Consider the following 18797-nt stretch of genomic DNA (forward strand, 5'->3'; position numbering starts at 1 on the left):
ATATATATATATATATAATCGTTTTAATATATTTGGGATAGAGGTCTTCAGAGAAACTGTCTAAAATCCTAATCATTCCAGCAAAATTAATCAATAAATAATGCATTATATACTTACCAACCGTGCTGTAGAGCAGCTGTATGCTTGTAAGCTGAACATCAAAGGAATCATAAGCTCTATGCATGATCTCTTCAAGTCTGGCCCCACCTGGTTTCATATCTGGCAATTCCGAACGACTTTTACTTGTCACCTTAAAGTTAATTTTAACAGTTTAAATAATGCAAAATGCTTCAAACTAAAAATAGAAATTTTGTATCTTTATGACTGTAACACAAAAATTTAATAGAAGATAAACTCACAAACTGACATGTCAGGTTAATAGAAACATCTTTATCCATGACGTGTATAATGAGAAGACCAGAGACAAAGTGAATTTTTACATAATAAGTTATATTTCTCAATTACGTAATTCAAAGAGGGAAACCAAGCCAGCCCTGGAGAACAATACATTTGAAATTTTTTATATCTGATAAGAAGTCTTTTTTAGTTAAAAACAAAATTAAGAGACAAATATAGCCTACAAAATGTTTCTATATCATGATGACAGATATTTAGATAGTTTTATAAGAAGAAGAATCCAGAATTAAATATTAGGAGAGATGAATGTAGTCCCAACTCTGCCATTTAGACAACCTAATGCAAGTTGTATTTGTACCATCTCCTTCTTGGCGTACTATACATACTAGTTTTTTCACTTAAACATCCTGGAGATCAATCACTCCACCACAGTATATAAAGAGCTTATTCATTCATTCGTGTGTGTGTGTGCAGGCGTGCACGCGTGCGCCTTAACATTTTCACCTCTATTTTATATAGCTCACATGCAGCAGACTATCAAAACTGATTATCTCTGAAGGGTAATGAATTTTAGATAAAAAGTTAAACAAACTTGCCTAAGGTCACAAAACTAGATAGATACCTTATTCCTGCTCCAGCTACCACACCACACTGCCCTTGAAACAATTCTATAACTAAAGTCAAATATGAATAACTAACTATGAATATTATAAACATAAATCCAGCAACCGTCTATGTAATTACCAACTGAAGAGTAAAAACAAAGAATAAAAGATACTATCAATATCAAGAAAAGTACATATTTGTTAGGTAGTTAGAAAAGTTTTCCAGTATTACCCATCCTTCTTGGGTCTTTAAATTCACATAGTTATTTAATATATATTTAATGACCTAGAGCAGGTGCTGTCCCACAGAACTTCCTATGAGAATGGCATTGTTCTCTATCCAGGCTGAAATAGCACCCCCAAGGCACTTATGACCATTAAATTCTTCTATGTGGCTAATGTGACTAAAGAACTAATTCTTTATGTTATTTAATTTTAATCAGTGTAAACAACTACCGGTAGCCAGTGGGTACCATATAAAACAGTACAGATCTAGAAACACAGAAAAAAATTATTCTCTACTCACAACTGAGGAAGAAAAATATACATAACTGGATGAAAAGGGAATGACTTAGGTAAATGTGAGAAGAATGTCTCTCAAGTTAGGATTATTTAATAGAAATATTAAAATGTCAATATCTACAGTTACATATACAAAAAAATTTCAGAAAGATGAAGATTTGATTATTTCCAGAATCCCCTCCCATTTGATGTATTTTAATTAGTCAAGTAGTAAATTTATATTGAAAAGGAAATAATCTCTTCAAGCATTACTCTCAAATTCTATAAAAATAATTCCTAGGTTCACCCCTAACCTGCAGAGTTCAAAATGATCATTTTGGTATGAGAAATGTAGGAAAACTACCTAGTTAAATGAAACTTTGCATTATTTACTAAAAAGAAAGAATTCTCAAATCCTATAATCTACCATAAAGCTAATAATCAGGATAGCAACTGTTTAAAAAATAAAATACATTTTAAACAGGGAAACACCTTAAGTATCATAATATAGGGCAAATGTTACTATGTACCTTTAGATGACCAAGATCCAAAAGAAGTAGATTTGATGTAGGACTAAAAATTCCATCCTGTGGGATAATAACATATGAAGCCTTCAAATTGATTTTGAGATCAAGAACTTTCTGTGTTTCAATAATATACAGTAAACCTGCAGAAAATTTAAATTGAAAATGTGAAGTATTAATTTTAAAAATACATTGAGCAAAATATTTTCAACATAATGTAATTTGTTAATCAATATGTGCGTACACTCTTAATTAAATATAACTGAGTACAAAATTGTAATGATTCCTCAAAGAAATGTTTCTGATCCACAAATTCAATTTGAGTAAAACCAAGGACATACATATCTAAGAAATTAAGTTCTATGAAACATTCAATAAGCTTAGAACTTAAGTACAGAATGGACTCCAAGCACAGCTGTTAATTTTTTCCCCAAAATTATGTGTATTCAAACACAGACAACCTGGTTTTACTCAAGTTGTTTGCTGGGTGAGTCAGGTAGGACAGTCCCAAGAAGCAGTCAGAAAGGACAAACTGGCATTTGAGATGCTTGGTACCACTGTCAAGCATTTCTCTATCCTCATTTTCATCTCCACCTGGATGCCAGGAAATAGTGATCTGTCTAGTTTGTTTCTTAATGGAAGAGGGGGATCTTGAATGTTTGGTTTTGGATATCAGTCTATTGTCTCTCCTCTACTTCCCACCACACTTAGAACAAAATCCAAGTTGCTTAATATGACTTTCAAAGTTTTGTTTTACCAACACTATACCTGCCTTTTTAATTTTTAACATCATTCCACTCTCCCTCATTTACTACATTAGAACCAACCTAGCCTGCAGCTGCCAAAAATCACCCAATTTTGTCCCAGGCTGGGACCCTCACACTTTACCACTGCTTTGAAGGCTCTTCCTTACACTCTTCAGCTAGGTGGGTCCTACATGTTACTTTTTCAAAGAGCTATTCTCTTACGTCACTAAAACTATATGCAGCTACCCATTATTCTCATTTCCTTCATAGCATCTGGGCCTGTTAGCAATTTATTTCCTCCATCAGCTCTATATTCACCCATGTGAAAGTGGATCTGAGCCTTTCTGACACTTTTCTGTTGCAAATTAGTACTGGAAGGAGATAGGAAACGCTGGTTAGACACTGTAGGAAGAAAAGGTGTTGCTTCCTGGTGTCAGTGGGCTCACTCAGCAGTATTCCACAGTAGTGTGACTTTCTCCAAAACCAGGCTCATGCTGTCTGTGCACAAGTACCAACAGCATCCAACAGCCATGCTTTCCTGAAAAACCCCCTTCAGTCCATTTCATAGCAGAATGCATTCAGTGCGACACTGTCCCATGAACAGCTTCCCCATCACATCAGAGGGTAAGTTCAGACAGCAAGTTTCCAGGCCCTTTCCCCAACATGGCATGAAACTCAACCCTTGGAGAAGACAGGGATATCCTGCCAGGGAATGCAATGTCAGTGTGATGGCAGTGGCTACTACTTACAGCTACTCTTCCTGTGTTCTTTAAAATTACTTTTTTAAGTGAATATTAAAATTTTTAAGTGGATAACACTTAGTTCTATGCCTGTCTTAAGATTATAAGATCCATCAAAGGGTAAAAACTACATCTGTTTTTATCACTGCTATGCTCTCCAAAACTCAGTACAGTGTCCAATACAGATTTGGCTCGTGATAAATATTTGAGTGAATAAATGGGATCACTGAAAGAAAATGAATAACTATGATCCTATCAGAGCACCTTATTTTTCAAATGAAGGGTTTTCATTAATGACATTTGTCAAAACCACCACATTTGACAAGGGTAACTAACTACATGTGTGTGTTTTAGAAGCTGATCCCCCTACCTGACAAAGAGGAAAAGATCTGAAAACCTTCACTCCTAATGAAGAAAATAATACAAGAAAGAAATAAGGTTATAGAGGAAGAGGATAATAAATAGAGGCTAATATAGAAAAAAAAAAGTAAAAGACGGAAAGAGAGAATGAATGAAGAAAGAACCAAAAAAGATAGAGCTATATAACAGATGAGTCTCTTCCCAAATTGGTAAATTTTAGCTTTCTGGAAAAATATTAAAAACATACTATTGAATTTTTTGTTAAACTAAAAACTTATAGTAGCACCCCGCTTTTTCATAATATTAACATTTCATTCTACTAATATTATTTGTGCACAGAAAAAACAGGAATTAGAAGAATAGACTTCACATAGTCAAGTCTGTTAACTTTAGAAGGTAAAATACTGAAGACTTCCACTTCTTAAAATATTTAACACCTGGAGAGGAGTCAAAAATGGAGGAGTAGGAGATCTTAGTTTCGTCTGGTCCCAAGAATTCAGCTAGATAGCTATCAGATCATTATGAACATCTGTGAACTCAACTGGAGATCTAAGAAAAGAATAGCTGCAACTCTACAAATAGAAAATCAACCACTTCCTGCAAGGTAGGAGGTGCGGAGAAGTGAATCCGAGGCAATATGTGGGGAGATAAACCAAGGGGGGAGGGAGCCTCCATAAGCTGGCTCAGGCAGTGAAGCGGGGTGGAATCCTAGGTGGGACAGTGTGGTCTCAGGATCCAGGGGTGCTTGAGTGTGGTCTCAGGATCCAGGGGTGCTTGAGTGCAGCGGAGTTCCCAGGCATCAGAGCAGGGAAGCTGGCTACAATCAGCGAGCCCAGGAGAGGGCTCAGCCAGAGCTGCCACAAACATCGGACCGTGTCACTCTCCCAGCAGGGGCCCAACAAGTGGCAGAACCAGGGAGACCCCCCCCTTCCTACCCTAAGAGGAGCGGTGCGGGAGAGCACTGCAGGAGTCTGCAGGGTTTGAAGACTCAAAACAGGGTGGTGTGCCTGTGATAGAAACGCTCGGTCACAGACGGGATGAGTGCACGGAGTGGCCGGGGACCAGGGACAAAGGAGTGGCTGACAGTTTTTCCTCTGAGGGGTCAGTGAGGAGTGGGGCCCTGAGCTCTTGGCTCCAGGCCAGAGATTGGAAGGCCACCATTTTCATTCTCATCCTCTAAAGCCCCACGGAAAGGCTTCCGGAAACAAAAGCTACATATAGGAAACCTGAGCAGATTACTTCACCTGGCCCCCAAGGGGGTGCAATTCTGCCTGGGGCAAATACCCTGGAGAATCAAAGCAACTCTCTCTAGTTCTAAAAGCAAAAAAAAAAAAAAAAAAAAAAAAAAAAAAAAAAAAAAAAAAACCACTGTAATATGTAGAATTGGCTATCATGTTGTATACCTATCACTAACATTGTAAGTCAACTATACTTGAATTAAAAAAAATGGAAACCAGTAAAACAAAGAAATAACAATAGCATGTAAATGATGAGGATGGTAAATGGGAGTTTAAAGATTACATTCAACCTGGAAAACCAGGACATGGTAAGAGAACTTAACCCTCCAACTGGTGAGACTTTTACTTAAGGGAACACTTGATACAGTCATATCACATCCCAGATACCTAAGCTGGTGATATTAGTCGATCAACATTAACACTTTCCTAGAAATCACTGACAACTACAGAGGTCTCAGAAGACTGAAATGGACAAATGCCCAGATTTCTTTAGAAAGAAAAGGATAAGTTAATATCTTTTATTAACTGGTCAAGTGAATATGGGTTGTGAGAAAAAAAAAATCTTCTTAAAGATTTTATTTATCCATTTGGCAGAGAGAGAACACAAGCAGGGGGAACAGCAGGCAGAGGGAGAGGGAGAAGCAGGCTCTGAGAAAAACTGGGAGAAGGGGGTAGTACCCCTCTGATTGTAACCACAACAAAGCCCTCATGTGCATACACAGCCCAACATCTCTTTGGCATTCCAATATATCTCAAGTACTGTCCACCAACATGCCCAAGACAACTGGGAGAAGAAAATAAAATTCTTCCTTGAATGAAAGTCCATTTAACCTAGACTCCAGAGAATTTTCCCAAATAATTTTCTAAGAAAAATGATCCGCTCACAATCAAAAATCACTAAGTATGTAAAAACAAACATTACCGTGAATAAGAATCACCCAAGGGGGGAAAAAAAAGATAGGATGAAAAACAAAGATGTCTTCACTTAATGGAACTATCTAAATAGAGAATTATCTGGTGAGAAATAATATAAAATAACTACACACACTGTTTGAAGAAATAAAAGTTTAAAGATATCCATGAACTATAAAGAACTATAAAGAACAAAGCAGATTTCAATTTATAACAAAACGGAATTCCACAACTGAAAAATATAATCACTAAAATTTAACCTAAAGATTTAGTAACATATTCGACACAGTTTAAGAGGATCTCAGTAATTCAGTAGATAAATTAAAAGAAATTACCTGGCATGTAACAGAGAGGGGGGAAAAAAAAAAAAAGGAAAGAAAACAGGATATAGAAGAATAAAAGATAGAGTAAGAAAGGCTAAAACACAGTAATCCAGGGTACCAGTAATCCAGGGTACCAGAAGAATGATTTAAGAGAAGTATATGAAGAGTTAATGGGTAAAAATTTTCAAGATGAATTTTCTAAAATTCATTTAACTTACCAATCCTCAGAATGGTCCACAGCTGGATATATATTACACTGAAACTATAGACTAGAAAAGATAAAGACAATCTTGGGGCTCCTGGGTGGCTCCATCAGTTAAGCATCCAACTCAGCTGCAGCTCAGGTCATGATCTCAGGGTACTGAGATAGAGCCGCATGAAGCTCCATGCTGGGAGTGGAGCCTGCTTAAGAGTCCCTCTCTTCCTCTCCTTCTGCCCCTCCCCCACCCAGCTCAGAACTTGTGCACACTCTCTCTCCCTCTAAAAACAAAAACAAAAAAACAGTGTAATATGTAGAATTGGCTATCATGTTGTACACCTATCACTAACATTGTAAGTCAACTATACTTGAATTTAAAAAAATGGAAACCAGTAAAACAAAGAAATAATAATAGCATGTAAATGATGAGGATGGTAAATGGGAGTTTAAGTGCTCTCAAGTCCTTATAATGACTGAGAGAGTGTAAAAATTTTTATTAAATTTCTATCTTGAGAAAAACATGTGTTGTAATTACTAGAGTAAAAAAAGAGAGAGAATGTTTAAGTTTTAAATGGTATACTGAGGGGGTGGAGGAAAACAAAGTAATGCTAAAATTTATTTTTAGAGAAGGAAAAAAGGAAAAAAAAAGTCTGTAAATATAGACTGAAAAGTATCCCACTATATGCTGTCGATATGACACATCTAAAAGTAAACATACCAGGTAAAAGAACCAATAAAAACAAGCAAATTCGAACCAAGAAAAAACTAGGATATCCATATTAATACCAGAAAAAAATATTATAATGGGAAAAAAATTAAAACATTACTAAAAATATATGCAGTCAACTTCATAAAAGGAAAAGATTTGGTTTACTGGAAAAAAGTTTTTATTATGCATGTACCTGTTGACAGCAGATTTAGAAAGAAAAAAATGACAGATCTAAAAGCAATAGACAAATGCACATTCATGGTAACACTATTTTTCATTTATTTCTCTGAAGAACCACTGGAATACGGTGACAGAGACAGGAAAAAATCCAGTAAGGATACAGAAGATTTGAAGTACATGATAAATATGACCTAAAAATATGTATAGGTATGAAAAATATAGGCGTTTCAAACATATGCGAAATATCTTTTTAAATTACCATATACTGAGCCAGAAAGCAAGTCTCAAGAAATTGCAAGGCACCAAAATCATACAGATCAACTTTACATGATCTTGTACATTTTAAATACATATTTAAATATAAGGAATCTGTAATTTAAAATTTTCCACAAAGAATTCTTCAATACCATATGGTTTCACCGTTCAATTAAGTAAAATACTAGAAAAATAAATAAAACCCAATCTTATAAAAACTGCAAAAGATAAAAAAGGATAGAATTTTTATTTTCTGAGACCAACATATTAAAATCTAGAGTTCATTACATGAAAGAAAAATGACAGGTTCATTTTCTCATGAACAGAATTCCAAAAACCCTAATAAGATATGAAATTAATTTGAATGTGATAACAGGTTTGTTCTTTCTGGGTGTAAGAAATGATTATTGTTATACCTGAATTTAAATATAACAGTACCAATTAGTTTCAACTAAACTATATCTAGTCTAGACACATAAATTTAAAGTTTGCCTTACTAAAATCAGTGTAACGTGACTAAAAGTTTAGTATAGGATACAATTCTTAATGTAACAACATTAATATTAGCATTTACCTGTTGCTGTCTTCTCACGAAATTCTTCAAGTTTTGTCAAAGTCGCTGAAGTGAGCTGTGCTAGATTTACCTCTTTTGGAGGTCTGAAGAATTCCACTATACTATTCACTGTTCTCTGTTAAAATAAGTACAATTAACATTAGGCACAAACTCAAAGCAAACTGAAATATATTAAAACTTAGTGATTAAAAAAACGCTTACTGCATCATATATCATTTCTAAAGGTTCAGCTTCTATGATACACCTTTGAGCAGCAGTTTCATCTAATGGATTTATCTCAAATATAATTTGGAAGAGTGATGCAGCATCATCCAATGAAGAAAGAAGGCGGGGTTTTGTTGAATTATCTGGTAAGCCAGTAACATGAAATGAATCAATTTTGGTTTCAAATCTACATGAAAAAAGATAGGACAAAAATTAGCTACCAACCCTATTTTACATTTTACAGTATTTTTCAAATCGAAAATAAAGTAAAAATTAATGAAAGCAATTTCAATCTGCATTTCTTCCTATTCCATTCATGTCGAAGAAAATACACACTTTGATCTGAATTGACACAGATTAATTCACAAACAACTGTATTCACATGTTGATTTCTAAATTTGAAAAAAAAAGTTGGGGTGCCCGGATGGCTCAGTTGGTTAAGTGTGGGCCCTTGGCTCAGGTCATGATCCCAGGGTCCTGGGATCAAGCCCCGCATCAGGCTCCCTGCCCAGTGGGGAGCCTGCTTCTCCCTCTCCCTTTCCCTCTGCATGCCCCCTCCCCTTTCTTGTGCTTTCTGTCAAATAAATAAAATCTTTTTAAAAATTTTTAAATAAATTAATTTTAAAAAGCTATGAATGGAGTCACAGATTCCCAGAGCAGGGGCTCACGAAAGAAAACTACCATGTACACCAGTGCCATAGTTGGAAAACCTGAACTGTTTCATTCTCTTGAACTGCTGGAGATTCAAAGTGAACAACTCTAGGGGACCCAGTCATATGGGAGCCCCCACAGTATTTGGAGATACACCTTCAGAAACTGGACCAGGTTCCCACAATAAATACTGGAGAAAAAGCCCTTCATGCTTCAGGCAAGGAAAGGAGAAAAGGAACCATTTAAAAATATGCCACAGCACTACGTTCTTAAAAAAGCATGCTCTTTGGAGGAACTAGTTAACTGGAGCCTAACCTAATGAAGTATTATCGAGCCAAAATACTTAAAGAAGGAAAATACCCAACTTCAGTCAGGTCTACTATTCCTTACGGAAGAAGGGAAATAGTCAATTTCCGCAACTCTAGCTAACCTCTCCCACTAAGGCAGGAGGAGGGGGAGTACTGGGAAACTTCTTAAGTTCACACACCAGAAGCATGGGATCATTAAAAGACTGAGAGCTAATCACAGCACTAGAGATCTCTTACCCTTTCCCCACACATCTTACAACCAAATCACTAGAGGCTTAGTTACAGTTCTTTTCATCTAGTACATCATGTCTGGCTATCAAGTAAAAACAGCATGGCACACCAAAGGGCAAACAACACAACTTCAAGTGACAGAACTATTTAAAAATAACAATCAATATGCTAAGGAGTATAATAGACAAAGTACAACATGCAAGAAAAGATGAACAATGTAAGCAGAGAGACAGAAATCCTAAGAATGAACGAAAAATAAAGATCAGAAACACTGTAACAAAAATGTCTTTAATGGGGGGCACCTGGGTGGCTCAGTCGTTAAGTGTCTGCCTTCGGCTCAGGGCGTGATCCCAGCGTTCTGGGATTGAGCCCCACATCAGGCTCCTCTGCTAGGAGCCTGCTTCTTCCTCTCCCACTCCCCCTGCTTGTGTTCCCTCTCTAGCTGTCTCTCTCTGTCAAATAAATAAAATCTTTTAAAAAAATAAATAAATAAAAATGGGCAAAATAAGTTAATACACCTTTCTCTAAAGAATATACAGAAGTAACCAATAAGCACAAGAAAAGATGCTCAATACTGTTAGCTATCAGAGAAATGCAAATTAAGACAACAATAAAAGACCAATTCACACCCATTAGGATGGCTGTAATTCAAAAGGACAGGTAGGAACTGGCAAGGATATAGACTAATAAGAAACCTCATACACTGCTGCTGTGAATATAAAATGGTGCAGCTGCTTTGGAAAACCACCTGGCAATTCCTCAAAAAGTTAAATACAGAGTTACCGCATGAGGAAACAATTCAGCTCCTAAGTACATACCCAGGAAAATTTAAGCCTTATTGTCCATACAAAATATTGTGTGAGAGAGAGACCGAGAGACTGATACTATACAAAGCAAAATTTTTCTTCAGAAAAGCAGAATCATTTTCTACCCTCATCAGTAGTAAATATGAGTGCCCCATCCCGATTCATGCCTTTTATATTAAAAGCATTACTACATTGTCTTTTTTATGCTTTGTGACTATTTTTCCCCTATTAATTGTATTTCAAAAGTATTATACGTAAGTGGGTTTTTCTCATATAACCAAGTTCTAAATTATCGTATTTTTCTCTTACAGTTTCTCTTTTGATGTTGTATTTCAGACATTTTTTCCACATACCAAGATTATATAAATGCATATCAAAAATTTATCCTTTATCAATTTAAAATACTAATTTTATCATATTTAAAATCTTACTAATAAATTTTTTTAAAATTCCTACATGGTCTTTTGACACATGCCTATTTTTATAAGAAGAGTGAATTATCAGTGTTTATAATACTTTTTAATATCTGAAAGTTCATGTCTTTTAATTATTAATATTTTTTCAAAAACTTCTTAGCTGTTCTCATTGATTTACTGTTTCATCATCTCAAGGAAGGACAGCTGGTTATGGAGCATAGGCCATAGCTGCAATCTATTATGAATCTGTTAGTATGCTCTAACATGATGACTGTATCAATAAAATAGATAAAATATTAAAAAAAAATACTGTAAATATCCTGAGCAACATTATTCATAATAGCCTAAAAATAGAAACAAATATCCATCATCTGATGAATGGGCAAACTAAATGTGGTATATCCATACAATGGAATATTATTGTGCAATAGAAAAAAAATAAAACACTAATTCACGCTGTACTATAACTGAACCTTGAAAATATGCTGAATGAAAGAAGCTGGACAGCAAAGGCCATATATCATATGATTCCATTCGTATGAAATGTCCTCAACAGAATTCTTAGAAATAGAAATTAGTTGTTGCCAGGGCGCCTGGGTGGCACAGCGGTTAAGCGTCTGCCTTCGGCTCAGGACGTGATCCCGGCATTACGGGATCGAGCCCCACATCAGGATCTTCTGCTATGAGCCTGCTTCTTCCTCTCCCACTCCCCCTGCTTGTGTTCCCTCTCTCGCTGGCTGTCTCTATCTCTGTCGAATAAATAAATAAAATCTTTAAAAAAAAAAAAAAATTAGTTGTCACCATACACTGGGGAGAGGGGAGAATAGGGAGTAACTGCTAAAACGTGTAGGATTTCTTTTTTTAGGGTGTCAACATGTACTAGAATTAAGATAGTGGTATTGTTGCACAGCTCTGAAAAATGCCAATGTGAATTTGGTATATGACACCAAAAGTGTGATAAACAAATGAGTTGTATGCACACTTTAAATGGATGAATTGCACGGTATATTAATTATATCTCAATAAAACTTTTTAAAAACAAAAGTAAAAGATATTCCCAGATAAAAACCAAACTGTTGATGCAGTTTCTTTTTATATAGTGTGACTGCTGACATTTTTGTTTTATTCTTCAGTGTCCTTCTTCATTTCCTTAGCATAGAGATTTCTATTGAAGCTGTATTCTTTTGAATAATTCCACAATGTAAGTTCCTAAAAATACATATGGATACATTAAACCATAGTACCCTTACAAAATACTCTAAGACTGTCATCTAACTTCCAATCTCACAGTGAAATGCTTACTCACAGGCAAAAGAAAAATACTTACTTAATGGCTTGTGCTCCTGGTCTTTGCACAATCAAAGTGCTAAATTCTTCTACTACAATATCTAACAGCTCAGGTGTCTCTTGTTTTTCTCTTAGAACAATAGACATACTTTTCAAGTGAACAAAGAACTTCATGGCTTCAAACTAGAATATATTGAGAGAAATAAAAAGAAATTTATATATATTTATTTATATATGTGTATATATATTTATATATATGTATATAAAGACAACAAATATTCTTCTTTAGTGTTTATTCTTTCCAATAACCAAAAAATACTTTAAAAACAACCTTTTATATAGTAAAGAATCACCATATAAACACTAAAAAGTAGGGACAATTTTTATCCATACCTTGAAAATTAAAATAAATATAATATGTACCGACTAGGCAAAGATCACAGAATGAGTAACATTTTTGAAAGGATTAAAAATAGGCATATGTACTGTTAAACTCTAAGGTATAAGGCAAGAAAACATCTTACTGTTTTTGGCAAGGTTGGATCAACTGCTGTTTCACTATAGCCAATTGCTTCATACAGTAAAGTTTTTTCTTCAGCTGTCAACATTTCTTCAAGAACTATAATCATAAAGAAGTGTTTTGCATTCTTAACTGGTAAGATAAAACTAACCCACAATTTAGCTGCTTTTAACAAATTGGCAAATTTAACTCTTTTTATACTTTGAAGAAATTACAAAAAAAATTTTTTACTTAAAAAAATTATAATTACTGAATGTTAGGATGGCACTGGCTATTTTAGAAGGATTAATCTCCAAAAATATAAATTGCTAAATATATAAATTTAGCAATAGAAATTTCTAAATATTTGGATTAAGCAAGCTCACAAAATGACTAACTGTACTAGGCACCAAGTGGTATTGTGCTAAGCAACATACTTAGCATACAAAGTAAGTAACAATATCATAATTTCCCATTTTACAGATGATAAAATTGAGGTTTTGAGAATTTAAATAATTTGCCTGGGCTACACTGCTAGTTAGTGATAGATCCAGGATATACACTTAAGCCTGTAAGTCTCCAAAGCTATGATCTTAAACATTTGGTAAGGAAACAAAAACCTTTCCAAAAAACGATTTCAACAAAAATTTACAATGGCTTATACCCTTGGAAATTCACACATTTATTAAATCCTGAGCTTTTATAAAGCTCTTTTGTAAACATTAAAACATTTTTTATTTAACATATACATGTACAATGTTTTAATAGTAATTTTATTGATAATGATAAATCATGTATATGTATATGCTTGTTTATTTTAATTAGAAAATTTTCTGCAAAACTTTATTTTTACAACTGATGATTAGCTGCACTAAATTAACCTAATGATTAACTGTACTACTATAAAATGAAATGGACCTACTTCCAGGCTTAACATCTGGTTGTTCCTTACTTCTTGGTTCTGACCAAGTCCACAGCCAGCTAAACCATCCTTTATTTTCCTCTGAATCTTTTGCTCCTTCTCTGAAAATCCTATATCCAGCTTTCTTTACCTAAAATGAATAAATTTTCAAATAAATGACAAATTATCTTTTATTTAGCCGTCTAAGAGAAAAATGACATTTACAAAATTTAACTACTCCAGTGAAAAAAATGTAAACAATATACAAACTGACAACAAAACAGTAATGCAACACATAAGCCAAATATAAGAACTTAGGATTTCCAGGTAGATAGCCCTACTGTCTTACAAGTCACAGTAAATCACAACACGGCCCCTTTCCCCCGCCAAAGATTGGATTTTCACCTTCACATGAACTCAGCGTTTCATATTTAGCAAGAATTTTTATTTAGCCCAATTATTTAGCAAGAACTTTTTCCCCATAGGACCTAATTCAAATGTATGGGGCAAAACATCACATCAATTTTTCTTATACCACAAAGAAGCAAATTTGAACCCCTTTTAGGGAACAGTATACTACAGCCCCAAACTAATAGTATCACTCCATCTGTCAAATCTATATGGAATCTAGATTTATTGTCTACCAATTAAAAGATAATGTGGAATTACCTCAACTTCTGCCTGTTGTCTTGATATAGTTATATTAAATACATCCAAGGTCTTTTCCAACTCCTTAAAATATAAACAAAAGTGTGCTTCAATGAGTAACTTTATATAATCTATAGAAAGATTATAAAAATTACAAAATTTCAGTATATAACAAACTGCTGTAATAAGGAAAGATAAAATAGGAAGCAAAACACAGATCATCCATCAACATAATACTTCTGTTAAATTCTGAGAAGCAGTGTTTGTATATATGTCAGCTTGGAAATCAGTAATGATGGAGTACCTCTCTTAAAGAAATCATACATATCATGCATATAGGTGTCATATTAAGATTTATAGACACATACTAAAAGATACCATATAGGCACTGTTTAAAATGACTTTTATTTGGGTTTTAACTACACCTAAGGGTAAATATACTAGTGTCACTTTCAACTAAAATTCTAAATCCTTCATATTATATGCACAGTTGGTGTGTCATCTTTATATTCCAAGTAGATCTAGATACACTTAAAACTTGTTTTGAAATTCTACACTTTCCAAAGCTTTTATGGCTACCAAACTGAGATAAACTAAATGTTTCATCATATTAATACATTATTTCCATGACTACTTTTAAGAGTTTCATGCTAAAATCTTTTTCCCCCTAAAAGAAGCAACCATGACCTATCTTCTAGAAAACAACTTACTCAGAGTTCTACTATCCCGTAGACTTGGAAGATTCAGGTTAAGTTAAAAAAAAAAAAAAATTAAGGAAATCTGTAACCACCCCAAAGGACTCTAACTCCAAGCATTCTTAATAGTCTAGGTCTGCAAGAAGTCTTCTACCTCAAACATAAAAATAAAACTCAATCTTTAGGGAGCTCCTAATTGGAAACTGGCCTAGATTCAGAATGGTTACATTAATTTCAAGAGGCTATCTCCCCTCAGTATCCCTAAATTAAACACAACCATCTATCCATAAAACAACCCCTTCTAGAATATATCATAATGCTAACAGATAAGACTAGTATTTAGGGACTTCTCAAGACAGATAATGATATGTAAAGTTGCTGGTAAAGACTAGAAATGCCACAAGCATGAAGAGAAAAGGGACTCTGTACAGGCAGAAAATTCAGGAAAGTTCATTCAAGAGATGGGACTTAAGTACAGTTTGAGGAATGAGTAAAACTAGAACAAACAGAAATGAGGAAAGGCAGATGGACTTGGCTACAAGTATAAGCATAGTATGTATAAAAGACAGGAAATTTATTTAATTAATGCCGTTAGATGGTAACAGGGGAAATGGAGTGGTGACAGGTAGTATAAGGTTCTGAAACTGACACAGAGAAGACTGGAATTAATGTAGCAAATGCTTTTCAGGCTTTGAGGTTAAAAAAATCATAATGTAAGGCTTCAAGTTACTATCTGCATGAACCCAAATCTGTTCAGATTGAGAAAAATCTCAAATTCTAACAGCTTACAGAAGAGTATCACCAGAGCTCATATCGCCCAACTGAAGTGAAGAAAGAGTACAAAAAAGTCTAAGTGAAAGCGAATGGTCAGTCAAAATTAGAACAAATTATGAGGAATTATGTAGTACAAAATATTCAACAATTTCTAAATATGCTAACCTCCAAAGAGATGAGAATTTCACCAGTTGGCTTCTTAGTTGTTATCTTTTTTTTATACAGTTCTTTATACTGCTTCATTTTTTGCCTATGTTCTCTAATATGCTTCCATGACCACATCCGTAACCGGGGGCAGACATTTACTTCAAGAATACCATGTATAGCATAAGCCCACCTAGTTAAAAAACAAAAACAAAACCCTACACTTAACACCTTCAGACCAACAGTACAAAATATAAAATTACTTCTATACCAAAACAACATACATACTACAGAGACTATACTATAGTACAGAGACTATGAAAAAGGTGTACTATCTGAGCACTTGATCCTCCCCAGCCTTGTTTGTATTAAGACTACATTAATTATTAATCTCATCTCTTTCCTGAGTGAAAACAAACAAAATCACTGAATTTTGTTACAAAAAATATAGCTCTACAGAAAGACTATTGAAGTACCACTTGGCAATAGCACTTTAGTCACCTGAATAGTAATTAAAAGTCAACTATAAGAGTAACTGCAACTTCTAGAAAACCACAAGAGCTTAATAAACAGAATAACAAGACTTCTGGATTTTAAAAAGGGGCTGTACATACCATGATTTTCAACTTTAATCATATAGGTTTAAAATATCTAATACAAAAGCTTTAATTTTTTTTAAAAAAAGACATTACCAGACACAAACTAGGATATAGTTCTTAAATAACCCCAAAATACAGTTAATTAATGATATTTTAGTATCTCCATTTTTAAATTTTGTTTTAAAAAATCCCTTAAATCAATTTTATTAACATAATAAGCAAAAGCCATAAATCAAATGACAATTAGTATCTGCCCTTAAAGAGTATCTTAAAAAATTATTCTTAAATTCAATAAATTCACTTTTAAACTGTATTTTATAAATCTTAAAAAAAATTAAAAAAAATTAAATCAAGCAATTCTACTTCTGGTTATTTATCTGAAGAAAATGGAAACACTAGCACAAAAAGATACATGTTGTTCTCTAACATTAAATGCAGCATTATTTCAATACAATAGTCAAGATACAAAAACCACCTACATGTCCATCAATGAATGAATGAAGAAAATACGGTATATAGATATACAATGGAATATTATTCAGTCATAAAAAGGAATGAATCTTACTATTTGTGACAACATGGATAGGCCTGGAGGACATTATACTAAGTGAAATTAGACAAAGAAAGAAAAACATATGATCTCACTTACATACGGTATCTTAAACAAAAACCAAAAAATTGAGCTCACAGAGACAGAAAACAGACTGGTGGTTGACAGAGATGAGAAATAGGCAGTAGGTGAAATGGGTGAAGGGGATTAAAAGGTTCAAACTTCTAGTTATAAAATAAGTACGTAATGAGGATATAATGTACAGCATGGTCACAATAAAACTATACTGCGTATTTGAAAGTTGCTATCTTAAAAGTTCTAAAGAACAAATCTGTCCTTATACATGGTGATGGACGTTAACCAGACTCACTGTGATCAGTTTACAACATATACAAATATCAAATCACTATGCTATAAACCTAAAACAAATATGTCAAATTATATCTCAATTTTAAAAAAACGTAAGTCATTTTACCAGTCTCTGGCATGATAGTGAAGAGGTACATCAGGTTTGAATTTCCTATAGGGCAGATTTTGCGTCATCATATCAACTGATTCAAGAAGCTCCATAACACTGAAATACTGAAGATGAAAAAATTAAGGCTCTTAAATGTTTCCAATTTTTTGTTCAATTATTAAAAAAAGTTAAATTATTGACTTTTTAAAGGAAATGTTACCATGTAACATTGTGTTTGAAATATATTTAAAATCTTAGTTCTGCTTTTATCAAATTATAACTGACAATTTAAAATTTTGTTTAAAAAAATCACCTGTGGCTTATTAAATTCAATTGCTATGTCATGTAACTCAACATCCAGGTTTATCTTGGGGGCAGAAAAGTCAAAATCTGATCGCCGATTCATCTGAAGTTTGGCATTAGCAGATATGGGGCGAAACACTGAAAAATAATATAAATTTTATAAAGTTAAACTCAGTTATATTTCAAGAGTCCCAAAGTACAAAGGGGATGAAGTGGAAAATATTGATTTTCATTTCTTATACTCTTTCTACTTTCCCAGATTTCCACACTGCTACAATTTGATCAGATGAACTGTCATTTAATTAATGAAGAAAATTCTTTTATCTTTTTCCTACCTATAATTTATATTTTAAGTAAATGAAGACTAAGTGAACTCCCCCTCAAAACACCAACATAATCCGTAAAAGCAGGAACAATCTCAAAGGCAAAAATAGTGTAATAAGATAATCTTAACAGAAATACTTTAAAGGAATTACATTAATAATGCTAAAGGAGAAAAGATTATATTTGACCACTGACTTCCATTATAGAATTATAATTTCTGAATTTCTGATCAGTTTCTATGTATCCATTTGCCCCATTTTAACATGTAAAAGGAGAGGTGAGAAGATGAGTGAGTTAACCCAGGATAACCTTCTTGGCTCAACCCATAATCTAAAATGGATTAAACTCAAGCCTTTATATTTAGTGTCAAAAGAGTAAGAATATTCTTGCAGAGGGAGACCAGAAATAGCAGAATCTATACCAAGATCAACTATTAAATTATAAGCTAATCTATATAAAAAAAACAGTATGTTTCTCGTTTTAATCATTCCCGAGGCACAGCACTTAATTTTTTTACACACTGAGCATTTAAATATGCTGTGAACTTGAAAAGAACAAGAAGATAGTCAACAAATGGAGACTGCTTAAATTCATCAGGATCCAGCTATACAGTAAAGTACCATACAGTGAAAAATGAGAAAAATTTATATATACGTAAGTGGAAGGAAATTACTAGTAAAAGAAAGTTCAGGGGCGCTTAGGTGGCACAGTCAGTTAAGGGTCCAACTACTGGTTTCGGCTCAGGTCTGATCTCAGGGTCGTGAGATGGAGCCCCAC

General features: G+C 33.9%; 1 protein-coding gene across 2 annotated transcripts in view; it reads right to left on the bottom strand.

Annotated features, from left to right (window-relative positions):
• The window catches only part of VPS13A (vacuolar protein sorting 13 homolog A), a 225628-nt gene that overhangs the window by 167790 nt on the left and 39041 nt on the right, over positions 1-18797 (bottom strand). For both annotated transcript variants that reach the window (XM_040620229.1, XM_040620230.1), the window contains exons 11-21: positions 17707-17834; positions 17412-17518; positions 15809-15980; positions 14196-14258; positions 13548-13677; positions 12651-12745; positions 12167-12309; positions 8425-8614; positions 8224-8338; positions 1994-2130; positions 118-250 (exon numbers count right to left, since the gene is read on the bottom strand). In XM_040620229.1, coding sequence (XP_040476163.1) covers positions 118-250; positions 1994-2130; positions 8224-8338; positions 8425-8614; positions 12167-12309; positions 12651-12745; positions 13548-13677; positions 14196-14258; positions 15809-15980; positions 17412-17518; positions 17707-17834 — 1413 coding nt within the window. The remainder of the gene's footprint in view (positions 1-117; positions 251-1993; positions 2131-8223; positions 8339-8424; positions 8615-12166; positions 12310-12650; positions 12746-13547; positions 13678-14195; positions 14259-15808; positions 15981-17411; positions 17519-17706; positions 17835-18797) is intronic.

This window comes from Ursus maritimus, unplaced genomic scaffold (assembly GCF_017311325.1).
Source record: "Ursus maritimus isolate PB19 unplaced genomic scaffold, ASM1731132v1 scaffold_34, whole genome shotgun sequence".
In the NCBI taxonomy this organism is placed as follows: Eukaryota; Metazoa; Chordata; class Mammalia; order Carnivora; family Ursidae; genus Ursus; species Ursus maritimus.